Source organism: Emys orbicularis, chromosome 14 (genome assembly GCF_028017835.1).
Source record: "Emys orbicularis isolate rEmyOrb1 chromosome 14, rEmyOrb1.hap1, whole genome shotgun sequence".
Classification (NCBI taxonomy): domain Eukaryota; kingdom Metazoa; phylum Chordata; order Testudines; family Emydidae; genus Emys; species Emys orbicularis.
The window spans coordinates 42,880,112-42,907,425 of NC_088696.1; the positions used below are offsets into that span (position 1 = coordinate 42,880,112).

The 27,314-nt window shown below is 57.6% G+C and overlaps 1 protein-coding gene across 1 annotated transcript in view; it reads right to left on the bottom strand.

Moving 5' to 3' along the window:
- MTSS2 (MTSS I-BAR domain containing 2) overlaps positions 1-27,314 on the bottom strand; it is an 84,781-nt gene that overhangs the window by 24,231 nt on the left and 33,236 nt on the right. Inside the window, exons 4-5 of the mRNA XM_065416343.1 lie at positions 1,558-1,642; positions 1,124-1,215 (exon numbers count right to left, since the gene is read on the bottom strand). Of these exons, the coding sequence (XP_065272415.1) occupies positions 1,124-1,215; positions 1,558-1,642 (177 nt within the window). The remainder of the gene's footprint in view (positions 1-1,123; positions 1,216-1,557; positions 1,643-27,314) is intronic.

Consider the following 27,314-nt stretch of genomic DNA (forward strand, 5'->3'; position numbering starts at 1 on the left):
GGCATGGTCCCTCACTCCCCTCCCAGGCATGGCGTGGTCCCCCTCTCACCTCCCAGGCATGGTGTGGTCCCCCACTCCCCTCCCAGGCACGGCGTGGTCCCCCCTCCTGCCCCTCCACTGCCCTCCCAGGCACGGCGTGGTCCCCCCTCGCCCCTCCCAGGCACGGCATGGTCCCCCACTCCCCTCCCAGGCACGGCGTGGTCCCCCCTCCCCCTGTTGCTACATGGGCCCCACCTCAAGCTCCTCCCCTCATTGCAGCATAGTTCCCCCCATGCCCCTCCCCTCCAGTCTGGTCCCCCTGAAGCTCTCCTCCCAGGGTGCAGTCTGTCTCCCCCCCACGGCCGGCCTTGCGCAGGGAGGCACTATGCTCAGTGGAGGGTATGACACATTGCCCCACGGCCCCCACCTCCCTGAGCACAGGACATTCCCCGCCCCTGTTACTGCAGCTTCCTGCCCCCGCCCCCATCCTCAGATAGACAGCGAGACCCTCCCCCGAGCCTAGCGTGTTCCTCCCCCGGGTACCGGCATTAGGGATGTAAATACCGTTTTAAAAGTTAACTGTTTAAACGATTAAAGTAGGTCGTTTAAACGGCTAACTGGTTCAATGGCTGGGGCCGATCCTGCCAGGGCCGGTGCGGCTGAGCCCGTTCTGGCTGGCGAGCCCGGGGTTAACGGTTAAGGGGGGTTAACCTTTTACATCCCTAACAGGCATCCCCCCCACTTCCTGTTCAGGGCTCTGCTGCCCCCTCCGCTCCCTCAGGCACTGCGCGTTCTCCCCCATCCCCTAGGGACAGCGTCCCCCGGTGGATAGGGCGTGCCCCCTCCCCCCCCGGGCACAGTGCATCCATCCCAGTTGATAGGGCGTGCCCCCTCCCCCCGGGCACGGTGCATCCCCCCCCCCCCCCGGTGGATAGGGCGTGCCCCCTCCCCCCCGGGCACGGTGCATTCCCCGTGGTGGATAGGGCGTGCCTCCTCTCCCCCGGGCACGGTGCACCCCCCCCCAGTGGATACGGTGTGGCCCCCTCCCCCCCCGGGCACAGTGCATTCCCCGCGGTGGATAGGGCGTGCCCCCCACTATCCCCTGGAGAATAGCCAATCCCCCCGCCTGTCACCTGGGCTTTACCTTTCGCATGGTCCTTGTCCAGTTGGTTGGCCGTTTTCTTCCAGTCCTCAATCCTGTCCTGCAGGGGGTTGACGAGACTCTCCATCAGGGCGCTGCGCCAAGGAGACACCAGAGCGAGCCCGGTTAAAGAGGCCGCTGAGAACGAGGTGGCTAAAATACCTTTGCAGACCCAGGCGCTGGCCTTGCAGTGCTGAGCAGGGCAGCCCCTAAATACCTTTACAGATGGGGCCCAAGTCACCTCAGAAATGCGGAGCTCCCAGCTGCACCCAAGGACTGTACTGGGGGCTCAGCACCGCCGTGGATCAGGCCCTGGGCGGGACAAAGCTGTCTGGGTGCCTGTCGCAGTGTGAAGAGACTTACTGCTACTTCCTTCATCCTTAGGGCGGGGAGGCTGCGGCTGGGAAACTCATGTCACCGGTGCCCAGCAGACTTACTTGGTGAACTGCCTCAGCTTGGCCTCGATGCTGCGGTGCCGCATGCACATCCGGGTCAGTGCCGAGCCGATGTCTCTTGTGGCTCCTGCAGGGAGAGAAAAGCCCTGTCATCGGAGCATCGTCACTGAACCACAGCGCAGCCCCTTGCACCTGGGCACCAGCCTGGCACTATGGCTGCAAGCCGGGGGGCAGCACGTGCACCCAGGGGAAAGTGCTACAGCCACAGTCCGTTCCTGTGGGGAGGGGACAGCAGAGTCCAGAGCAGGATTTCCATGTGGCTGGCCCAAGTGCGGCACGACCAAGGCAGATTCTGTATCCGCGAAAAGAACAGGAGTCCTTGTGGCATCTGAGAGACTAACACATTGATTGGAGCATAAGCTTTCGTGGGCTACAGCCCACTTCATCGGATGCATAGAATGGAACATATAGTGAGGAGATATTTACACATACAGAGAGCATGAAAAGGTGGGAGTTCCCCTACCAACTGGAAGAGGCTAATTAATTAAGATGAGCTATTATCAGCAGGAGAAAAAAAACTTTTGTAGTGATAATCAAGATGGCCCATTTCAGACAGTTGATAAGAAGGTGTGAGGATACTTAACATGGGGAAATAGATTCAATGTGTGTAATGGCTCAGCCATTCCCAGGCTCTATTCAAGCCTAAATTGACGGTATCTAGTTCAGCAGTTTCTCCTTGGAGTCTGTTTTTGAAGCTTTTCTGTTGCAAAATTGCCACCTTTAAGTCTGTCACTGACAGGGCCGGCTCCAGGGTTTTGGCCGCCCCAAGCAGCCAAAAAAAAAAAAAAAAGCCGCGATCGCGATCTGCGGCGGCAATTCGGTGGGAGGTCCTTTGCTCCCAGCGGGAGTGAGGGACCGTCCGCCGAATTGCCGCTGAATAGCTGGACTTGCCACCCCTCTCTGGAGCGGCTGCCCCAAGCACCTGCTTGCCAGGCTGGTGCCTGGAGCCGGCCCTGGTCGCTGAGTGGCCAGAGAGGTTGAAGTGTTCTCCCACTGGTTTTTGAATGTTATGATTCCTGATGTCAGATTTGTGTCCATTTATTCTTTTGCGTAGTCTCTAAGGTGCCACAAGTACTCCTGTTCTTTTTGCGGATCAAGGCAGAGTGCACTAGAGTCAGATGGGAATCGGGGGGGGGGGGGGGGGGAATACAAGTACCGGAGCTGGATTTTCCTTTCCAGCTGGAAGAGACTCGGTGCAGGGACACCCCCCTCCCGGATTGGGCTGTCCAGCTGCAGAGCTCTCTGGGTGCAGCCCCGCTTTGCTGAATCAGCACACAGGACACACATCATACAAAAGCAGCAGGGAGGCTCTGGCTTTGCGGGGTTTAGTGACTAAGGCCATGGGCTGGGCTGGGCTGGGAGCACCCTGACACTTGAGTCCAGAACCCGTCCCATTCTCACGGTAGCCTTCACTGGCAAGGCCCCTGAAATCTGCTGCAAAGAGCCTGGCATTCAGGGGCTGGGGCACAGGAGGAGGATCAGGACTGTCTCACCTGCTCCCTACTGTAAGCCAGTCAGTGCAAATCCTCTCATGTAGCCATGTCAGGAACCAACCCCCTGACTGGGGTAGGAGGTCTCCAGAGCCTCAAAACCCGTGGGGAGCTGACGGCTGAGCCCATCAGGGGCACTGGTGTCATGGGGATGGATGGCTTTACTCCAGGGATAGATTTGGCCCAGGGAGTCTATCTTGCTTTATCCCAGCCTTCCTCACCCGAGAGCCCCGCTCATGGCCGCCAGGGGGCAGCGCAGGCCCGGAGATGGCTGGCAGCCCGCCCCCAGCATCCAGCATCCCTGACTCCAGGCAGAGACCCTGAGAACAGGCGAGGAGAGCGACGTGCCTCTCAGGCTGGCAGGCAGAGACTGCTGGGGGAGCGGGAGGCTGTTCCGGGGCTCGCGGCCTGGGAAGGAGCTGGGACCGGGGGGGCAATGTGATCTCAAGCTGGTCTCCAATCCAGAGCTGTGCAGGGAGGGCCTCCCCCGCTCAGCCTCAGGGACGGGGCTCCCACTTCTCCTCATGCACCCAGCTGGGAGAGCTGAAGTGCCCCAGCAATTGGGGGTTAAACCCCTGCTTGATGCCCCATCCCCAAGTCTCTCTGGCCCACTCCGGGGGGGGGGGGTGCTCAGCAGGGGGGAGGGGCCAATCCCATTCACACCCAGGGCACTGCTGGGGTCTGACACAGGCTTTAGAGACCCTCACAGGCCTAGCCCATGATTCCTGCCAGCAGCCCAGTCCCTCCTCAGCTGCTCTGTGCCCGAGCCTCAGGCCTGCTCCCAAGTCCAGCTGTACAGTGGAAAGGCCCATCTCCCTTCCCGCAGCAGGAGACACCCCCCCACACACGCACACAGATCCCCCCTCCCCCTCCCCCACACACTGACCTCCCCCTCCCCCCACACACACACTGACCCACCAGGGAATCAGCATCTCCCCCTTGAACTCTTCTGGCCAGTGCCTCCCTGTCCCCAGCCAGACTCTGCCTCCTGGGGGCCTTTGCTCCTTCGAGCCAGGAGGGTGACCAGATGTCCCGATTTTATAGGGACAGTCCCGATTTTTGGGTCTTTTTCTTATATAGGCTCCTATTACCCCCCACCCCCTGTCCCGATTTTTCACATTTGCTGTCTGGTTACCCTAAGCCAGGTTCAATGGCGCTGCCTCAGCACAGGGGACTGGACAAGCTGACCTCAGGTCCCTTCCAGCCTGACATTTCTATGATTCTGGCATCAATTCCTAGCCACCACTGCTGTGCTTCACCCCACATCCACCCAGGCCTTTCCAGCAGACCAGACTCAGATACTCATGCTCCAAAACAGGCCCCTTCCTGCTCCTGGAAAAGCACCGGCAGGTAGGAGCAGTATCGGGCCTATGGCACACCGCTGACCAGTCTCCAGTACAGGGCAGCGTCACCCAGACCATCACATCGTAGCACATTGTCTTTTCTAAACAAAACCTCTCACCAGGGCACGTTCATCCCAAAGCACACCGTGCGCATGCTCCTTCCCTGGCTGGAGCCCTTCCCCCCCCACTCCCCCTGAATCTTAGTTTGCCATCCCCCCGCTGGCCTGCATCTAACTGGACTGTGGGCTTGTGTGCAAAGCACCTCTGGCACTCCATAAATAATCACACTCCCAGCTCCTGCTCCCCATTGCCCGAGCCACCAATCCTGTCCCAGTTAGTGCCGCTGAAACAATCCGCTGCCTGCGAGCCAAGGCTGGCTGCAGCTACGGGCCATTCAGCCTGGCCCTTTTACCTTGGGAATGTCCCCCCAACAGGTGCTCAGGGCCAGAGCTTTATCCCTGACATTCTACCGCGGGGGGAGGTGTGCGTGGTGGGGGGAGGCGGGAGCCACACCAAGAACTCATCCCCCAGCTGCAGCGGGAGGTGGAACAGTGAGTTGCAATACACAGATCTAGCAAAGGGTCGGGCAGGCCCCAGCGAGGCAGAGAGAAGCACAGGAGAGAAACATGGCTGCTTAGATCCGGGGGAGAGACAGTTTGGAGTGTGGGCCTTTCCTTGCTATGGGACAGCTAGGGTGTGGGTCCCCCTAGGCCTGGGGGTTGGGTGGGCAGCACGGGTCCCCCTGCTCTTCCCCATCCTCGATCAGTTCAGCAGCAGGCACCGGGCTGCCAACTTTCTAATCGCACAAAACTGAAAACCCTAGCCAGGCCCCGCTCCATCCCACCCCTTCCCTGAGTCCACACCCCTGCTCACTACATTCCCCCCTCCCTCGGTGGCTCACTCTCCCCCACCCTCACTCACTTTCACTGGGCTGGGGCAGGGGCTTGGGGTGTGGGAGGGGGTAAAGGTTCTGGCTGGGGGTGCAGGCTCAGGGGTGGGGCTGGGGATGAGGGGTTTGGGGTGCAGGAGGGGGCTCCAGGCTGGGGCCAAGGGATTCGGCGTGTGGGAGGGGGCTGTGGATTAAGGGAGGGAGTTGGGGTGTGGGAGGGGGCTCTGGGCTGGGGCAGGGGTTTGGGGTGCAGGGGGGTGAGGGCTCTGGGATGGGGCCGGGGATGAGGGGTTTGGGGTGCAGCCGGACCTGCTGGTCGCTTCTGCGGGTCAGCGTGGTGCCAGGGCAGGTAGGGACTAGCCTGCCTTAGCGCTGCAGCACTGCAGACCGCACTTTTAACGGCCTGGTCGGCGGTGCTGACCGGAGCCGCCAGGGCCCCTTTTCGACCGGCTGTTCCTGTCGAAAACCGGACACCTGGTCATCATGGGCAGTGGGAGCCGCAGCACCACCTGTGAACAGCAGCTCATTGAATCTAACCCATGGCCCCTGCTCCTCCCCCTCCTCCCCATGCCAGAGCAGGCACCCAGGACAGAGGCCCCACGGTTCTGTTCCCACCTGGGCAAGGGAACGTGGCCTCAGAGTCAGAGCAAAGGATCGGGAATCACAGTTCTGGGGTTATACCCCAGTGTAACAAGGAACTACGGACTAGTAGCTAGAGCAGATGACTAGGCGTCAGAACTCCTGGGGTCTGTTCCCGCCCCGGAAGGCAGTCTCGTCTAGTGGTTAGAGCAGGGGACTGGGAGTCAGAACGCCTAGGTTCTCTCTCTGTCACCTCACCTCGCCTCACTTTCCTCCCCCTGGCAAGGGGATAATAACCACTACTTCACAGGGAGCTGCGCAAAGGACAAAGCATTGTTTTCCACCCTCCACGGCTCTGTGGGGTACAGCTCCAGTGGCCGTGGAAGCAGACCGCCTGCCCTCACCCCATGCCCTCCCTCCCCACCACGCAGGTTTGCCTTCTGCTGTGAGAAACGGTCCAGCGACCCTCCCCCACCCCCAGCTATGGGCCACTTTGCCCCCTTTCCTTGTGCTGCTGGTCGTCACTGGCCCAGAAGGCCCAGCCCCAGCAGCACCTGCTGTGCCGCTGCACTGAGGAGGCAGGCTGGGGGAACTCATTTCCTTCGCTCTTCCCACAGCTCATCGCCCGCCTCAGCTCCACAGCCAGGTCAGGCAAGAATTCATTTCCGCTGGCTCCCCCTCCCCCCGCCCAAGAGCATCGCCTTGTCCAGCTGCTCCTAACTCAACTGCCCACGGGTAACCCCCAACTCCTCTCTCCTGTGCGGAACAGGAGGGTACCAGCCCCCAGTTCCCTGCTGCCCCACACCGGACAGGAGGGCGCCATCCCAGAATCCCCTCTGCCCCACACCGGACAGGAGGGCGCCATCCCAGAATCCCCTCTGCCCCACACCGGACAGGAAGGCGCCATCCCAGAATCCCCTCTGACCCACAGTGGACAGGAGGGCGCCATCCCAGAATCCCCTCTGCCCCACACCGGACAGGAGGGCGCCATCCCAGAATCCCCTCTGCCCCACACCAGACAGGAGGGCGCCATCCCAGAATCCCCTCTGACCCACAGTGGACAGGAGGGCGCCATCCCAGAATCCCCTCTGCCCCACACCGGACAGGAGGGCGCCATCCCAGAATCCCCTCTGCCCCACACCGGACAGGAGGGCGCCATCCCAGAATCCCCTCTGACCCACATCAGATGAGGGGGCCCCTGGTTCACACCAGGCAGGAAGGTGATAGCTCAGCATTCTCTCTGTCTCACTGCAGGCATGATGGAGCCACCCCAGAAGTCCCCCCATCCCGTCTCAGGAGGGAGGGGCATTTCCCAGAGGCCTCCTGGGGTGGGACAGTTGCCAGTTCCACCTGTCCTGTCATTGCTCTGCAGTGGAGGCTTATGGCCTTAGCACTGAAGGTCGAGCTCAAATGCCCCTGTTGGCCAGGCAAGGTCAGCTCTGCTCTGGACATCAGCCCAGCTGTATTTATTTAGGTTCCCAGATATGGATCAAGGCGCTTGAATTTACATACCACGTCTGGAAATGTTGCTTTTAGCCATTCTGTGCCTCAGTTTCCCCATCTATAAAATGGGGACGACACTCCATCTCTCCCTCCCCGAGGGCAGGGACAGTGAAGGAGGGTTGTAGCAGGAGAATTCCAGAGGGGGTGCTGAGGTCAGAGCCGGGACTCCCCATAACACATCCCTCTGGGGATTCCGGATAACTTCAGGTTGCAGAGCTGCCCCGAGGCAGCTCTGGGGCAGGCAGCCATGCTGTAGAAGAGCTGCTGGCCACAAAGAGCAGCCCCAAAGAGAGAGGGCACAGAGGGGGCTTAATGCGACCTGCTTCGAGGCTGCACCTGCTGGAGGTGCAGCCCTGATTTCAGCCTTGGCGTTTGTGAAGTGCTACAGCTGTGCTAAAACCCACCAGCGCACACAGCCCCCGGGGCCCAGCCTGTCGGGACAACTCTTCCCTGGAAAGCTTTTTGGGATGTCTCGAGCCTCTGCCCAGACCTCCCCACCCCATGGGGGCACCTCTTCTGCAGCAGGACGCTGCTGGCGAGACAAGACTCAGAGAGCCGCCTCCTCCCACCCTGTTTGTACAAGGGGGGATGCCAGAGAATCATCCTGTGGACTCTCTCCGTCCTCCAGCTGGTCCTAGGCACACAGGAGTGACTTTCTTGTACCACAATCACCAATCCCAAGGACCATAGGCGCCGATTCCGTGGGTACTCCGGGGCTGGAGCACCCCCGGGGAAAACTTAGCGGGTGCTCTGCACCCACTGGCAGCCAAGCACCCCCCACTCCCCTCCCCGAGCGCGCCGCGTCCCCGCTCCTCCCCCTCCCTCCCAGTGCGTCCCGCCGCCTAACAGCTGAAAGGGGCGGGGACTTTGGGGAAGGGGTGGAATGGGGATGGTGCAGAGGCAGGAAGAGGCAGGGCAGGGGTGGGGTCAGGGGCGGGCAGGGGGGGTGTCGAGCACCCACCGGGTAGAGGGGAAGTCGGCGCCTATGTCAAGGACTCAAAAATCATGGGTCTGGCCCCCAAAATCACAAGATTGGGCTTGAAAGCATGAGATTTCAAAATACAATCAACGTTGGGTTCTCTATCAGCTTTCTGCTGTTGAGGACTTTAAGGGATCCCGTCATTGACTTCAAGGCTAGATGGGCGCATCAGATCAGCAGTCTGACCTCCTGTATCTCACAGGCCACCAGCACCACCCCGCACCCACGCACTGACCCAACAACAGAAAGTAAACCGAGTACCACAGCTCTCAGGAGACTAACCTGCTGCCTACCACAGGCAGAGAACAGGAGGGAGCGAGGTGCACCAGTGCCCATGGCCCCTGCAATGCCTGGATATAGATCATGACCCCGATGATCCCAACAAACAACCCACACTTCACGCTGCAGGGGAGAGCAAAACACCCAAAGGTCCCAGATAATCTGGCCTGGGGGGAAATTCCTTCCCAACCCCAAATATGTTTTCAAGCTTTTCTCTGCAACCATGGGGGCTAGAAAAACTTTCCTTTTTCTGCAAAATGAAAGCTGAGCTGATGGCTACACATAAAACACGACAGTGGCACCACTGCTTAACTACAGCTCTTCGGGGGGAGGGGATATTTTCCTGCCCCGGGGAGATGTAGCGAGGCGTCTCTTTTCAGTGTAGGCCAGCCCTGAGATTCTCCCCATCTCACCTGGGGCTTTCAGAAAAACACCAGGACTCCCGATAAAACGGACACAGTTGGCAGCACTGCTGGGGGGAGTGAACAAAACTGCTCTGTAAGGCACACAAAACCGCCAAGGCTGGCTCTGGTGCGGAGCCCTCAAGGAATACCAACGGCCAAAACGATCTCATTGTGCTCTGCCGACCCGGAGCGGCGCTATGCAGAAGCGATACAGACGACACCTCCCCAGTGCGAGAGAAGCTCAATGGGGCTGTGAGGCAGCGAATGCAGCAGGTGGCTGCGCTGTCCCTGCGGCCCCTGCAGAACGCAGCTTTCTGCAGTTTAGCCTGACCAAGGCTCACTGGAGGTCGTCCACGAGTCGAGAGACACTCGGGACTTGCAATGCTGTCCACAGCACAGGGCTGTCTGCGCGGTGACTGCACGCACACAAAGCCCCAGCAGAAAGGTCCCTGGGCCGCGCCGTGCTGCTGCAAAGATTGTCCAGAGTCGGAGACAGTCTTCCTGTTTAAAACTAAACCGGGTTTGTTTATAGGGAGACGTTTCTCCCATGGGGGGAGGGCGGCTAGGGGTGGTTGGAGTAGAGGACAGGGAGGTGAACTCAAGGTTTGTCAGCACTGGGGAGGAGAGGAGAGAAAGCTGCTCATTCCTTTCTCCTCTGTTTTCTCTGCCTCCCTTTCTCGTCTCTCCTCCTCCCTTCCTGCCATCCTCTCCCACTCTTCGGCGCCGATCCTGCGTCTGCTGGAACTTTCTGCAAGCGGAAAGCCACTCGGGGCTGCATTCCCTCTCAGCCCTTGGCTTCCTCCTGGTTCTCACCCGACACCCCGCCGCAATCCAGTGGGAGCAGGGGAGGAGAGAAGAAAGGAGACCACTGGCTTCCAGGCCTGCTCAGTAGCCACTTGCATGTGGCGAGCCATAGGCTCCTCTGACTCACACTGGCGTAAATCAGGAGTAACTGCACTGAATTCAGTGGAGTTACACAGGGTAAAACTGGTGTCAGTGAGAGGAGACTCAGGGCCTTTGCTTTCAGTTTGTTTTTGTTAACACAATTAACTCCAATGCCTAGTGCACACTGGGGAGGAAGGGCGTCTTTGCTAAAACACAGCTCTTGGAGGGAGCCCAGGCTGTGGGACATTCAGGGGGTTCGAGCAAAGCCAGACTGGAATTCCTGAGATTCTGAAGGTAGAAAAACAAGCAGGATTGATTTTATTTTCCTACCAACCCCGTTTCCGTCTTCATTGTAAAGGAGGAAGCAATAGGGCACAAGCTCATTTGCACAAATCCACATGCAGGCTCCCGTTGGTTAACGAATGTCCAGAAAGGGCTTGGAGATCCTGTGCTGAAAGGTGTTAGGTGTTCTTCCTGGGAAGTGTCCTGCTAGCACCGGACAGATCGCCTAACACGCTCGCCTCCCTGTGCACTGAAAACATGGAGAGATTTGCAACACTGCCTCCTGCTTCCCACATCCCTGCAGCCCCTGCCGGGCTGGCCGGCCTCAATGCTCGGTTTCCAGGCAAGTTGCCATCTTAAGCCATGGTCTCTCTTTTGATTCGACAGTGACAGGTGCCCCAGAAATGCCCATCAATAGATCAGATCCCCACAGAGTTGGCTTCTCTATGGATGTTGGAGAGGTCACCAGACCCTAGTCCCAGAGCCACCACAGACAGGCAGTGATGATGTCCTGAAGCACAGTGCCCTTCCTGGGGTGGAGATCTGGTGCATCTTGGTTCCCTGGGTTTCAGTCAGGACACCGGCTCCTTTCGCAATTGGTTCTACATGATCTCCTTTGTGCAGCCTCTCTCTCCCCCACATAGTTGGGGATTTCACCATGTGACCAAGCAGGCAGTCTGCGTGGGGGGACTGGAAGAGGGAGAGTCCAGGATGTCTGGCCCAGGACTTGGCTGAAAGTCACCGATGTCTGTAATAGCAAGCTCTGTTCTACACTGTGTTCCTGTCGACTAATAAACCTTCTGTTTTACCGGCTGGCTGAGAGTCGCATCCGACTGCGGAGTTGGGGTGCAGGGCCCTCTGGCTTCCCCAGGAGCCCTATCCAGGTGGACTCGCTGCGGGAAGCGCACGGTGTGGAAGGGGAGGCTGAATGCTCCGAGGTCAGACCCAGGAAGGTGGAAGCTGTGGAAGCTTCTTGCCCTGGAGACAGTCTGCTCAGAGAGAGGAGGCTCCCCCAGAGTCCTGACTGGCTTCTTATGGAGTAGTTCCAGAGCATCACCTGGTGACTCCGTGACAACTGGTGTGAGAAGTGGGATCAACTGCACCCCGTGGACAGAGCATACTGCAGTAAGTGTCTGGGGAGCAGTAGAATGAAGGGGGATTAGCAGGTGTGCTGAAGACTCAGAGAGGTGCGGTTCCAGGAGGCGGAAGAACCTATAGCTTAACGCTGAGAGAGAGTGGACCCCCGAGAAGGGGTGTCGCACTGAAGTGGTTCCTCCCAGGGATCATGACCTGAGAGAGCACAGGCCTGTGAGTCTGTGACCACTGGCAAACAGCGTGGAGATGGCCTATAACCATCTCCTTAAGAAGGAGCTTGTAGAGCAGTGCAGAGAGAGAGAGAGAGAGAGGGCTGCACATTGAAAGATTCACCAAGGCACAGCTGATTGCTCGGTTGGAAGAGGAGGATCGCTCTAAGGAGCTGGTTCCTGACCCAGCTGGGGCCGCAAGAGAGGCTGGGAACAGCCAGGAAGCCCCAGGGGTCATCCCAGCCACCGACCTAACCGGGGACGCGGAAGGGGCTGAAAGCAGCCAGGCAACCCCAGGATCCACCTACCCGACCAGCAGTGGATCTTCACGGCCGAGTTCCCCGTTGGTGGAGCTGAAACAGAAGGAGCTGGAGGATTGTGAAAGACAGAGGCAGCATGAACTGGTGATGGCAGAGCTGAGAAGCAGAGAGACCCCTACCGTGGTGAGTGGGGATGAGCCCAGGGTGGCTAAGCCTGCAGAGAACTCCGATATCAAAGTGCTGCCTCAGTTTAAGGAAGGGGATGATATAGATGCCTTCCTCACTGCCTTTGAGAAGGCCTGCAACGTGCACCAGGTTGACCCTGCAGACAGACTTCGACATCTCACCCCCTTACTGGGTCCCAAAGCCATAGAGATGTTCAGCCAGATGGATGGGGTGGAAGCAGGGGACTATGAGCTGTTCAAACAAGCCCTGCTGCGCAAGTTTGAGCTGACCCCTGAGGCATACAGGAAAAGGTTCCGGAGTGTGCAGAAGACCCAGGGGATGACCTATCTGGAACTGGTCACGCTGATGGGGGGATACACCCGCAAGTGAGTGAATGGGGCCGGGGCCCAGACCAAGGAGGACGTGATTGAACTGATAGGGCTGGAGCGACTATATGAACTCTGACCCCCTGATCTGAGGATGTGGCTGGTGGACAAGAGGCCGAAGGACCTGCGCTGTGCAGGGCGGTTGGCTGGCGAGTTTGTAGACAGCAGGTCGGGATATGGAATGGAATCCCAGGGGGACAGGCCAACATCAGTGCACAAGGGGGGTCACCCAGGGGCTTAGCAGAAGGGAGTCTTGCATAAATCCCTCCCGAGAGCACAGCCAATACTCGAGCTGACCGACCGGCCCCAGGGGACTAATGGGACCTGAGGTGAATTACTGTGGGCAGAGCGGCCACAGATGGGCCCAGTGCCAAAAGCTCAGGGACAGGATGAGCAAACCGAGCCCTCAAAGGGTTAATTGGGTGGGGGCCCAGCCGGAGGAGGGGCTGGCAGTTTAGCAATGGCCCAAGAGGAGGAGTCTCCCAGGCCAGCTCCTTGGGGAGGCTTGATGCTCTGGATTCAAAGTTCCTTGAGGGCCACATGAGGACTAGTACATTGGCCCGAGGGCCTCATCACTGACACCTCTTCATACAACGATACAAAAGTATAGTCAAAAATGAAGAGTAACACAGTATGCTATTAAAAGTCACTGTATTAACTTATTTCATTTTTGGCCACTTAGCTGGCAGCGTTTTGCATCAACGAGAGCATCAATATTAGGTTTGATATCCTGAGAGGAAACCAATCTCATCAGTGAGCCTTGACCTTAACACAGATGTGTTAATCTTCATGGAAGAGAAAAACTGTTCACATATATAAGTACTTCCAAACATTGCCCTTGCGGAAGCAGAGAATAACATGGGAAATCTTTCTTGTGAAAGAAACCGGTAGAATTCTGGAATTCCAACATCTGTATACCTCTGCTTCAAAATGATATCACACTAACGCTCCACTAACTCCATCTGCATTTCCTCTGCAACATTGTCAATTTCCGCAGCAAATGGTGTGGAAAAAAGTTGAAAATGTGGTTCAAGTGCCTTGAAATCTTTAAACCGCACATCAAACTGTTTGTGTAAGTTAGAAATGATCTCTGCATATTCTTTCAAGGATTTGGGTTCAACTTTTCCTAAGGAATTCAGAGTCGAAAAATAGACCAAATTGCAAGCAGTCAGCTGTTTCCCCCACAAAGTAAGCTTGACTTTGAATGACTTAACACTGTCATACATCTGTGTTATCACCTGTTTTCTACCCTGAAGCTTCAAGTTCAGTGCATTCAGGTGATCAGATACATCTGTTAGAAAAGCAAGGTTGCAGATAAAAGTGGAATCAGCAAGCTGTGGAACCTCCTTGTTTTTCATTTTCATGAAGGAATCCATCTCCTCTCTAAGCCTGGTCTACACTACCCGCCTGAATCAGCGGGTAGAAATCGACCTCTCGGGGATCGATTTATCGCGTCCCGTCAGGACGCGACAATCGATCCCCGAATCAACGCTCTTACTCCACCAGCGAAGGTGGGAGTAAGAGCCGTCGACGGGAAGCCGCGGAGGTCGATTTTGCCGCCGTCCTCACAGCGGGGTAAGTCGGCTGCGATACGTCGAATTGCGTATCTTAAATCGACCCCCCCCTGTAGTGTAGATGTAGCCTAAGTGCAAAAAAATGCTTCAAAACATCTCCAGGACTCAGCCATCTAACTTGTGTGATACAGAAGTTCCCCATATTTGCTGTCCATACTTGCTAGAAAAGAAGTGAACGGTCTGTGATTCAGCCCTCGTGCACTTATAAAATTAACGGGTTTAACAACTACATCCATAACTTCCTTCATTTGTAGACTTTTACTACACAGGGCTTCTTGGTGCAAAATGCAGTGTATACTGGTGAAGCTAATTCCTGGTATATAGAGGATGTTCAGTTTGGTCTTCAATAATCCAACCACACCAACGTTTTCAGAGCACATTGATGGTGCACCGTCCGTAGCCAAAGATACGAGTTTGTTCCATGGCAGCGTAGCTTTTTCAATGCACTCTTCCAGTCCCTGAACTATGTCCCGTCCCATTGTGGGACCCTTCAGTGGCATTAAGTCTAGTGATTCTTCAGTTATATTCAAATTACAATCCACACCTCTAATGAACACTGCACACTGTGCGGTATCTGATGCATCCGTACTCTCGTCAAGAACAACTGAAAATGTTTCGAAGTCTTTTGCCATTTGAATCAATTGTTTTTGCCCATTATCTGCTAAATCCGTTATCCTGCAGGCAACTGTATTGGCAGACAAGCTTACGCCTTCAAAAACTTTCTTCCTATCAGGACATAAAATTTTGCTGGCCTTCACAAGACATTCTTTTACGAATAGGCCTTCTGTAAAAGGCCGTGATGATTTACCGATCATTTTGCTTATCACAAAACTTGCTCTTACTGAATCTTCGCTAGATTTGTTAATCTCCGAAAAGAAATGTCTTTGCTTGGCAAATGCTGCTTTAAGTTGCTGAACTTTTTCCTCTCGGATTTTTCCGGTGAATGCATCATATTTTTCACAGTGCATCGTGTCGTAGTGCCGACGCATGTTATACTCCTTGGGAACAGCAATCGTTTGCTGACAAATAAGGCATTGAATTTTATCTTTTACCTCTGTGAAAAAATATAAATTCTCCCACTTGTTTTGGAAAACTCTCTTTTCTTCCATGAGTGTTCTTTTTTTTGACACCGAAGTCATTTCCGAGGGGTTTTAATAAAATATAAACATTCGGTAATGCACCTCCCTCAAACGACAAAACACACATTTACCTTTAGATTACTTCCATTCAAAATGGCGGTATCATCAGAAAGACAAAGAGTAAGTAAGTAAACACACTTTAAAATAGTTAAAAATAATTTCAGTTAATGTTATGTGCATAAATTCGTTGTTACAAGCCATTGTTTGCAGTATTTTTGCTAAGAATCGGTCCCAGGCTGTTCGAAAGTTTATCTGTTCTATTTTTAGAATGAGCAGTGACCAGGAGCGCCGCCAGCTTTTCTGCCGCCCTAGGCGGCGGAAGGTCCTGCCCCGAAATGCCGCCCCCCACAGAGGCGGCGGAAGGTCCTGCCGCCAAAATACCGCCGCGGTCGCCGCCCCCCAAATTGTAGTGCCCTAGGCGACCGCCTAGGTCGCCTAATGGGTTGCACCGGCCCTGGCAGGGACGTATGAGCCACTGGGGACAGGTCTTGGCGGGGCTGTGGCCTCGGACCCAGTCACTGAGAGGGAACAGGTCCCCACCCCTTCCCCCGCCGCTGAATTCCAGGCCGAGCTGCGGAAGGATCCGTCCTTAGAAAAGCTGAGGGAACTTGCTGGCCACAGCACGGCGGAACCCCTGGGGGAAGGCTGCCGGGAGAGATTCCCGTGGGAGAAGGGATTCCTGTACCAGGAATGGGCTCCCCAAGTGGAAGTGAAACCGTAGGGGATCAGGAGACAGCTAGTAGTCCCCCAGAAGTACCGCCGCAGGCTACTGTACCTGGCCCACAATGTCCCTCTCTCGGGACACCAGGGAATCCAGCGCACCAGGCAAAGGCTGCTACGGAACTTTTACTGGCCCGGGGTCGCTGATGCTGTCCAGCAATACTGCAGGTCCTGCGACCCCTGCCACAGGGTGGAGAAGGCCCTGGACAAGGGGACAAGCTTTGAGTCGTACAGGGGGGGAGGGATAGCTCAGTGGTTTGGACAGTGGCCTGCTAAACCCAGGGTTGTGAGTTCAATCCTTGAGGGGGCCATTTAGGGATCTGGGGCAAAAATCTGTCTGGGGATTGGTCCTGCTTTGAGCAGGGGATTGGACTAGATGACCTCCTGAAGTCCCTTCCAACCCTGATATTTTATGATTCTATGATACTTTGACAGGGAGAATTTGGTTGTGGCCAGTGGGAGGAGCAGGGAGATAATCCCGTAGTGGATCTATTCCCTGAGACAGGGCCGGCCCTTCGCTGGAATCAATTCCCCTCTCTGACCAGCTAACCCCTGCCCAGCAGGCAGAGATCACAGAGGTGCTGGGTTCCTACCAGCAGCTGTTCTCCAACCAGCCTGGGCTCACTAACCTGGCTGTCCACCAGGTGGAGACAGGAGCCCACCCCCCTGTAAGATGCTCCCCGTTCCGGGTCATTGGGAAAACAGCCCAGAACCTGGAGAGAGAGAGGTCAAGGACATGCTGGCTTTAGGGGTGATCCAGCCGTCCTCCAGCCCACGGGCCTCTCCTGTGGTGTTGGTCCCCAAGAAGGATGGGTCAATCTGGTTTTGTGTGGATTACCAGAGGCTTAATGCCATCACCAAGTTTGATGCCTACCCCATGCTTAGGCCTGATAAGCTTCTAGACAAGCTAGGGGGGCTCATTATCTCACTACTATGGATCTCACCAAGGGCTTCTGGCAAGTACCTTTGGATCCGGATGTCCAGGTGAAATCTGCTTTTATCACCCCTCTGAGCTCATAGAGTTCCTGGTCCTACCTTTCGGCCTAAAGGGGGCACCTGCCTGGTGGACCAGTTACTCAAGGGGATGGAGAATTTTGCCCTGGCATATATTGATGATATCTGTGTTTTTAGCCAGACCTGGGAGGACCATGTGTCCCAGATTAAACAAGTGCTGGGCCGGCTCCGGGACGCAGGTCTGACTATAAAAGCTGGGAAGTGCAAAGTGGGGATGTCAGAGGTGTCAGACCCGGGCCACAAGGTGGAGCGGCTGCCTAAAGCCAGAGCTAGCCAAGGTGGAGGTGATCAGAGATAGCCTGGGGAGCGGGCCAAAGAAGCAGGTCCAGGCTTTCATTGGGATGGCGGGCTACTACCGGAATGCTCCGAGGTCAGACCCAGGAAGGTCGAAGCTGTGTGAGCTTCTTGCCCTGGTGACAGTCTGCTCAGAGAGAGGAGGCTCCCCCAGAGTCTGGACTGGCTTTGGAGGGAGTAGTTCCAGAGCATCGCCCGGTGACTCCGTAACACACCGTACTGCCACTGGATAGAAAAGGTGAGGCTAGGTCAGAGAGGAGATGGCCTGAAGGCGCTATGGACGAGTGATAACCCAGCCCGTAGCATGCTGAAGTTGATGAGAGCTGAGTCATTGACTTAAAGGGGGTCGGGTGGGATACTAAGCAAACGCACCTGCAACCTGCCTCATGGAAGCAGTCTCAGTGACTTCAGTGGGACCTAGTCACATGTGTGAAACTGAGCACACGTGTGGCTGTTTGCAGGCTCAGGGCCCACGTCAGGTCCCCTCTCTTTGCAGCCCCATGCACAGCACCATATCCGGTCCCCTCAGCCCCAGCCCCATGCCCAGCTAGTGCGAAGTGCTACGGAAGCTGTGCTGCACACACCCACCTGCTGCCACAGAACTCACCCCCAGAATCGCCGCGCTGTCTAAAAAGAGGTTGCAGCCCTAACGGTTGCTGAGCAAACCCCGACAGCCTGAATCAAATGTAACCAATGCAGAGTTGTCTTCCTGAGTCTACATACAGCCTGAAACAAGAGCTCATCGAGATTGAGAGAGAGATGAACTGCTCCCATTAGCTTAATGGTCATTGTCCCTGAAACCTAATGATGATCACAGCATGTCAATATAGTTCATTCTTTCACCCCCGATCAGTTAGCAAACATATCCCGCTAGTGCACGGAGTGGGGGGCTGGTTGTTGTCCGGGATTGCGGAGGCAGTGAGCTAGGAATTTCAGGCTCTGAGCCTTCTTGGGAAGGACAGAGATCCATCACATCCCTGCCCCCCCAGGGACCAAAAGCTCCCAGCATCTTCTTGGTACCAAAACCTCAAACTGACGGCTGACTCCTTCCGGATACCAAATGCTCCAGCTACCAAGTCCAGCTTGCCCAACAACTTCCCCAGCACAGCTGTGTGCTGTCAATCCAATACCCTGCAGCACACCAGCAACTTGCACTGAATCTAGTTGTCACGGGGCCACCACAAGGGCAGGATGGTGAGGACTGCATGGCTCGATTTCCCCCCAGCGGATGATAGAAGCCTGCGATTTGGAATGCGGTCCCAGCTGCTGCAGGGGTTCCGGTGTGCTGCTAAGTACAGGGCCCTCATGGCACAGAGCTGAGGTCTGGTTGTGCAGAGTGCAGACGCCCCGGGCGGACACAGCAATCACGAGCACACCTGAGCCTCGTAAGCACGACAGTAAAACTCCTTCATCAATCTTAGGGGCTGAGGCATCCCCCCTTGACTTCCATGGAAATTAGATCAGGCCCTTAATTTGCATAGAAACTTTCAGCGCAAAGTGCTTTTTAATGTACATACAGCACCACTGAAATGCAGTCACCTCTGGGGAGGAGGACAGCAGCCACCCAGGCAGAACAATGCACAGCTGTGGGGGAATAAGGGTATTGGTCAAGCATGCTTGGGCAAGTCCCTCCTTTACAGACAGTGCTCCAGGATCTCTGATATACACATCATGCATACATGAAGTCAGTTTTTAAGCCCCCACGTATGGTGTGATAAAGCACATATAAAATGCCCTGCAAAGCCTCAGAGCAGGTGTTACAAATATCAAGCACACTGGCCGGATCTGCACTGTTTTAAGTACCTTTTACACACGGTTACTTATTTCAGACACATCCAAAGCCAAGAAATAAACCCACGTACGGAGACAGCGCTGTTTCTGCGTCTCCCCTCCCCCTCCGCGAGTCTTTTCGCTTCTGCTCCTTATCTCTGCGCCAGCCCAGACTCTGCAGATGCCATCGGTAGAGCCCTAGAATGGGGCACTGGGATCCATTGGGCCACGCAGCAGCAGAACTGCATAGGGGATGGTTTCCATAACAGCACAGCCTAGCTCCCTGGCTGGCTTTCTGTTTGATGGAACGGCCGGAGGATTGAGGGGTAGGGGTCGCAGGCAGACCGGGGTGCAAGAAGGAGCACATGGACTGCAGGGGAGAGGAGAAGAACATGAACCAGGGAAGGGGGGAAAGGGGCTTATCATATTTTCCACCCCCCAGGAACCGAAATACCCCGAGGAGACCAGATCTCACATTAATCCAGCTACATCCATTTGGCATTAAAAACAGCCAGTGAAAAATGCAAACACTATTCCACCCCCCAGACATCTAGGCACAGGCACTGCGGGGCTGGGGAGACATGCCGACCCTCAGACTTTTTAAATATATTTCTTTACTGAAATGGGCATCCAAGGCATATCGGAGATTCCTGCTCCAGTGAGCTGGACCTCACTTTTCCAAGCACAGGCCCTGCTCCTACCTTGCCAGCACTGGGATAACCCAACATTTGTTCATCTCTGGTACGTATTTCGGTTTCTGTTTTGTTGGAGTCCAATACAGAGCACAAATCAAGAATGAACATGGTACAATTATTTTGCATGATGATTATTTCTTGGTATGTTTTCCTTTGGAACACAAGAGCCTCCCATTCTTCCAGCCCCAGTTAGGTTTCCCACACATGGTTTCAGGGTCCAGTGTTATTTAACCCATTCCAGCAAAACATGAGTAACAAGTGTAGATACAGCAGGTGCATTTAGCATAGCCCAAGAGTGAGAGGTGCTTTCTGGCAGGGAGCTCCTGGGTCATGAAGTCCAGACCCCTGCTATCACAGGCAACCCATCAGTTCATCCCCTTCATACGTTTATCAAGCTCCATCTTCATACTACCACTCCTCTGTTTGGGACGCTGCTCCAGCACCTCACTCCTCTGACAGTGAGAAACCTCCTAATCCCATGTGTACAGGGTAACAAGGCAGCAAGTATTTGGACCGCTGCCCCCTACTGAGGAGGATCAGGGCTGCGCCAAGGTGTTAATGGAAAGGGACGGAAGGGACACTGGCCTTCAAGCACCCTGCTGAAAGCACGGGGTGCTCTGACCTGCAGTTTGTGTTGCGACAACAGGGTGACGGGCACTGGGAATTACAGACTCAGTGTTCAGACTCCATGGTCCAATAACGGCACCGGGGCAAATGTCTCAAACTTTGGTGGAGCTCCATGTGCAAGTCATTTGGGGGGGGGGGGGGGGGAGACCTCTGCATGTGTGCAAAGCCTCTAGAGAGCACCTGAACGCAGCTGCATAAGGTGGGTCTGTGCCCTCTGGGTACCAGCCAGCCAGCAGCTGCTTTGCCCGGTGACCCAGCGTTCAGCAGCCTGGGGAGGAATGGGCCTGTTTGTACAGGATCCGTTTGAGCTTCGGCGCTGCCCTGTAGATGCCACATTGACCGATGGGAGATGAAGCTGCTCAGCCTCTGCTCCCAACGGGGACTACAGCCACGTCTCTCCCCCAGCCGGGGCCTTCTGCCGGCCTGGCCTGCGCTGGGCCCAGCCCAGAAGCAGCTGGCGCAGTGGTGGGCAGGGACGGCTGGACACGGAGGAGCCGCAGGACAAACGGAGGCAAGGAACAAAGCCTGGTTTCAGTTGGGGCTGCTGACGTGCAGCGACTGCCCTTCCCACCTGCCTTCTGGCTGGGCTGAGAACTCGCCAGGACAAGTGGCAGCCCCTCTTTTCCATTCAGGGCCTGGACCCCAGGCCACACCCAGCTCAGTCATCACGGGTAACGTGGCCACCCCCGGCTAGGCCCCATCACCCCCACCATTACTACAGCTCCTGGTCCCCCTTTCCCCCGAGCTCTGTGAATCAAGATCCGGGTTGGAATGGGGTTTGGGCTTCAATAACCCCCGTGCTCAGCCATCCAAGGAGAGGTTGGGGCATATCTAATGCCAACACTAGCTTCTTCCTCAGAGCGTCCACAGGCTGCAGGAACGCAGCAACGGCTGTTACAACTGAGCCTCTCTGGCCCCTGCCATCGCAACCCCTCCCCCTCAGGGGGCTGTGGCTGCCCCATGTAGGCCTGACACGCTCGTCCTCATCTGCCCCCATGCCCAGCCAGTTGCCATTTTCACACTAGGGTATCACTACCCCACCCCCTCCAGGGCCAGCGCCGCTGGGCATAGGCCCCCTTCCTCTTCCCCCTTCTGTGCCCTTCATCCCTGTGGCTGGGACCTCCCCCGTTCCCTGACTGCACTCTCCACCTCTGCTCCCTCTGCAGAGCAGCTCAGCCCCGCCCCCGGCTCCAGGGCAGGTGCTGGTTAAGGGCAGCCCACTGCCTGGCTGAGAGGCGGGGGGTGGGGGGAAATGATTGATGGGCTGTCGGGCTGCGCTCCCCACTCCCCCAATCCTGCTGAGTGGCAGGTCTGAGCTGGGGCCGGCCTTTCCCCCTGCTCCCTGACTCTGCCCCGTTGATTCTTATGTCCATCTGGTGTCTCTTCTCCATCCCTTGGCCCCCCACCCTTGGTCACTTGCTCCTCACTCTTCTCGCCCTCGTCCCGACACTCCTCTTTCCGTCTCTCTGTTCCCACACTGCCACGCGGGTCACTCCAGGGCCGGCTCTAGGCACCAGCAAAACAAGCTGGTGCTTGGGGCGGCACATTTTTAGGGGCGGCATGGCCGGCGCCAGAATGCCGCCCCTAAAAATGTGCCCTGACCGCCCTAGCTCACCTCCGCTGCTGCCACGGCGCGCGAAACAGCTGATTCGCGCGCCGCTGCTCGCCCTCCCTCCCAGGCTCTCAAACCTGGGAGGGAGGGGGAGATCCCGAGCGGCCGCGGCACGCGAAACAGCTGATTCGCGCGCCGCTGCTCACCCTCCCTCCCAGGTTTGAGAGCCTGGGAGGGAGGGGGAGACTCCGAGTGGCTGCAGCGCGCGCGCCGCTTCTCCCCCTCCCTCCTAGCTTGAGAGCCTGGGGGGAGGAGGCAGGGCTGGGGATTTGGGGAAGGGGCGGAGCTGAGGCGGGGCCGGGGGTGGGGTAAGAAAAAAACGGGGGGGGGGGGGGGTGGCGGCCAAAATTGTTTCTGCTTGGGGCAGCAAAAATCCTAGAGCCGGCCCTGGGTCACTCGCTCAGACCTGGTGCTGGGTTCCATGCCTAGACTCTGCCTGTGTTCCCATGCTGCATGCCCTGGGTTTCCGCCTGCACCCTGGCAGCCAGGCTGTGGGGAGCAGCAGGCAGCAGCTGGCATCCTGCAGGGCATCCCGAGATACGGCAGGCTCAGAGAGGGCCAGGCGCATGCCGCCGAGAGGAGTTAAGTGTTTAACCGATCTAATCCATAGCAGTGCAGTAGGCTAGTGTGTCTGTAGACAAATCTGATTCTAGCTAAAGCTGCCTCCTGCCTGCACAGCTCCAGATGGCCTGGATACCGAGAGTCTGGAAAACAGGCTGGGACCATCTGCTGTGAACAAGCCGAGCAGAGGAAAGCGGGGCTCTGAGCTGCCAAAAGCGGGAGCCGGGCGCCCCAGAAATGCCCATCCCCCACATTGCCAGCTGGGTAGCTGACAGCAGAGGAGGGGGCAGTTTGGAGCACTGGGGTTTATGCTTTTCACTGGGGTTTTGCTGTCTTAGGGAGACATTTCTGGGGTGGACTGAGGTGAAAGCTGGTCTCACAGCATTTCAGTGCCTGGGCGGAGGAGGTCCCATAAGGAGACTGGATCCCACAGGTAGCCCCCAGGAGGCACAAAGCTCATAAGGACAATCAGCTACTGACCTACAGAGACCAGTCACAGAGTATTATGGGACCATGATGATCATCCAGTCTGAGCTGCTGCACAACACAGACGACAAACCTGGGAAGCCAAACCTAGAACCTTGGTTCTTCTGCTCCAAACTACAAGCCTCTACCCCCTCACCAGGATCTCCACACCCAGCCCTGCTGGAGAAAAGGGGCACGCCCTGCCTGCGCCAAAGGCAGGAGAGCATGTTCATTCAGTAGTAGCAGCACCTAGTCCATGTGCCCAGCACCTCCTGTCTGGCACCCACACAGCAGCCCCAAGCCAGCACTCAGCCCTCCAAAGGCAAACATCAGCTCTCCCACACACCCAATCCCATGATCCTTTGCATCCCCAAAGCACTGCTGGATTCGGCTGGGCCTCGGCAAGCCAGCACAGATGGTTTAGGTTCTAGGTTGCCAGAGGTGGAGAACCATCAGCCTATCCTATGGTACTGATCCAGGGCCTAATCCTGCCTGGTGCAGAGCGTCCGCAGTGCCAGCGAAGTGGGCCGTGCCTGTACTCTCAGCATCAGTAGGGTTACCATACGTCCGGATTTTCCCGGACATGTCCGGCTTTTTGGTCCTCAAATCCCCGTCCGGGGGGAACTGCCAAAAAGCCGAACATGTCCGGGAAAATGCCGGCATCCCTGCCCCAGTCCCCTGCTTACCTGAGCAGCTCCGGCAGGCTGTGAGCTGCAGGCGGATTCCCCCGCGGCGGCTGCTGCTACTCCCCCCAGACACCTCAGCTCTGTGTAGCTGAAGAGCCGAGCGCTACCGGCTTCACGGTTTGCCGGGCAGCCCCCAGACCTCCTGACCCTGCGCCTCCGGCCGGGCGCTTCTCCAGCGCAGCCGGAGCCCGGGAGGGGAAGCGCCCGGCCGGGGGCGCAGGGTCTGGAGGTCTGGGGTCTGCCCGGCAAACCGTGAAGGTGGTAGCGCTCGGGCAGCTGGGAGGCAGGAGGGGGAATGCGGGGCGCTCAGGGGAGGGGGTGGAATTGGGGCGGGGACTTTGGGGAAGGGGCGGAGTTGGGGCAGGGCAGGGGCGAGGACTTTGGGGAAGGGGCAGAGTTGGGAAGGGGAAGGGGCGGGGCCAGGGCCCCGTGGAGTGTCCTCTTTTTTAAAACCTTAAATATGGTAACCCTAAGCATCAGGCCTCCAGGCCGCCGGCAGGCTGAAGCCTGGGAAGCCCAGAGCCTCGCTGCCATCCCTGGGTCTGAACAGCCGCACGAGAGAGGGAGGAAGAGAGCGAAAGACAGTAGCTCCAGCAGGGCTGGGAAATAAGAGAGTCGGGGAAGCGGCTGCTGCCTCTTGTGGGCAGATCACTTGAGGTGACGGGAAGCCATGCAAGGAGACGCAGGGCGTAGAGAGAAGCAAGGCCCAGCTGTTTGGCAACGTGGGGCATTTCAGCAGCATCTCCTGGACTGTGCCACATGGCACTAACCTGGCTCCTGAGGCGCTGTGCTGCCCACTGCGCGCCCACGGGGTAGGAGGGAGGCAGAGCCCTACGGCTCCACGTGGCTGGGGCCAGACGGGAGGAACGGCGACTCTGTTACACCAACCCTCTGCGGTCGGAGGCGGGAGCCCTGCGAGGGGCCACAGACCCGGGTCTGGCTCACCTTGTCACGGGTCTCTATCAGGGCCGGCTTTATGACCTGCGGGGCCCAATTCGAATACCCGGCGGCGGTCCAGGTCTTTGGCGGCACTTCGGCGGCGGGGGGTCCGCTCCGCGTCTTCCGCAGCACTGAAGGACCCCCCGCCGCCGAAGTGCCGCCGAAGAGCCGCCGAAGACCTGGAGTGGACCACCGCCGGGTGGAGTAAAAAAAATTAAAAATGTTAAAAGGCGCCTAAGGCGCGATTCCGGGGAATCGGTGGAATTGGCCTAAAGCCGGCCCTGGTCTCTACGGAGGGTCACACTTCAGATGGCGCTTTCTGTGTGGCTAGGGAGCCAGAAACGGGGCTGTGCGATCTTCCCCCTCTGAGTGCTGGCTCAGATCCAGGCCAGGCCTGGCCACCCATTGTCACCATCTTGATGGTTGGTGGCCGGCGTGAAACAAGCGGGGATCCTGTCCCACGCCAAGCAGCAGCCTCAGGAGAGGCCTGAATGGGCCACGCAGCCTGCGTCCTCCAGGGCAGGGCTTTGGCAGGGTGACGGGGGCGTCTTTCCGCGACAGCGCATGCTGCGCCTGTCGTGTGGCTCTGTGACCGGGTGTGCTACTCGCTGCAGGACAGCGCCTCCTCCTGGCCGTTCTGGGGATTAGCTGTGCACAGCCGACGCCCCTTCCAGCGGTTGTGCGCCGTCTCTTCCTCCCTCTGTGGCCCCTCTCTCGCTCCAGGAACCGCAGCACCTCTGCGTGACTCGGCCCTCCGGCCGGGTCACTATGGATCAAAGGCCGGCAGTCCTCCCGTCCCATGCACTACCCCAGATGCCGCTCTCTCAGCAGCTGACTGGGCCCGTCCTCTACTCCGGGTTCCAGCTCAGGCACCCTCCACACAGGAGCTAAGGTATGGGTCTGCACCCTGCCTAGGGTTGTCAACTTTCTAATGGCACAAAACCGAACATCCCTGCCCCACGCCCTGCCCCTTCCTCGATGCCTCACCCAACACCCCGCACCACCCCTTCTCCGAGGCCCCGTCCCTGCTCGCTCCATCCCCTCTCCCTCCGTCGCTTGCTCTCTCCCACCCTCACTCACTTTCACCACTGTGGCAGGGGGTTGGGGTGTGGGAGGAGGGTGAGGGCTCCAGCTGGGGGTGCAGGCTCTGGGGTGGGGCAACAAATGAGGGGTTCAGGGTGCAGGAGGGGGCTCTGGGATGGAGCAGGGGCTTGGGGTGCAGGGGGAGGTGAGGGCTCCGGCTGTGGGTACGGGCTCTGGGATGGGGCCGGGGATGAGGAGCTTGGGCTGCAGGAGGGGGCTCCGAGCTGAGGCAGGGGGTTGGGAAGGGCTACAGGCTCTGGGCTGGGGGGGTGCAGGCTTCGGGGTGGGGCCAGAAATGAGGGGTTCAGGGTGCAGGAGAGGGATCCAGGCTGGGGCAGGGGGTTGGGGTGAGGGCTCCGGCTCGGGGTGCAGCCAGAGTTTGGGGTTCAGGAGGGGGCTCCAGGCTGGGGCAGGGGGTTGGGATCCGGGGGGGGGGGGGGGAGTGAGGACTCCAGCTGGGGGCATAGGTTCTGGAGTGGGGCCAGTGTTTGGGGTGCAGGACGGGGTGCGGGCTCCAGGTGGTGCTTACCACAGGCAGCTCCCGGGAAGCTGCCGATATCTTCCTCCAGCTCCTAAGCGGAGACGTGACCACGTGGCTCTCCGTACTGCCCATGCCTGCAGGCACCGTCCCCTCAGCTCCCATTGGCCACGGTTCCCGGCCAATGAGAGCAGCTGAGCTGGCGCTGGGGGCAGGGGCAGCGCACACAGCCCCGGTGGCTGTCCCTCTACCTAGAAGCCAGAGGGAGATGCAGGCAGCTTCCTGGGAGCCACGCGGCCGCCAACCGGACTTTTAACGGCCTGACCGGAGCTGTCAGGGTGCCTTAACCCTGCCGCCTTTCCATGAGCCGTTTCCTCACCTTCTGGCCCTCACCTCCCTTCTCCCCAGAGTAACCGTGGGCTCCGTGTTTTTATAGCTCCCGACTCACTTCCCTTCCCCCAGGAGTGACTGCAGCCCCCTCTGCTTCCACTCTCCTAGAAGAAGATAGATTAGGGTTGGAAGAGATCTCAGGAGGTCATCTAGTCCCACCCCCTGCTCAAAGCAGGACCAACACCAACTAAATCATCCCAGCCAGGGCTTTGTCAAGCCTGACCTTAAAAAAGGATGGAGATTCCACCACCTCCCTAGGTAACCCACTCCAGTGCTTCACCCCCCTCGCCCCCCCGTGAAATAGTGTTTCCTAATATCCAGCCTAAACCTCCCCCACTGCAACTGGAGACCATTGCTCCTTGTTCTGTCATCTGCTACCTCTGAGAGCAGCCGAACTCCATCCTCTTTGGAACCCCCCTTCAGGTAGTTGAAAGCAGCTATTAAATCCCCCCTCATTCTACTCCTCTGCAGACTAAACAAGCCCAGTTCCCTCAGCCTCTCCTCATGAGTCATGTGCCCCAGCCCCCTGACCCTGTCTTTATACAAGCCCTGCCTGCTCCCCACAGGTGAGCTCCCCAATCAGGGCTTTCCTCCAGGCCTGATTTGCCCAGATTGCAGACAACTGGCCCAATCCAGCCCTTGCAGGGCCAGCGTGGGGAGCTCACCCCGCCACAGGCTAGTGCAGGTTCCCCCGCTGGCACGTTTCACTAGCGCTGCACTGAGAGGAGCAGGGGGCGCAACAGAAGCCGTGTACGCTGCTCTCTTTGGTGGGCAGCCCGGGCGTGTGGAGTGTGTGATAACTGGTTATATAGTGCAGGGGAACGGGTCTTCTTCATCCCTAACTCACAACAGGTGTGGAGAGAGACTTTGCTCCCCGGGCTGGTGACTCCATCTTCCACCTAACACCAGCTTCTGGCCTCAGAGAGACTTCTGCTTTTCTGCTC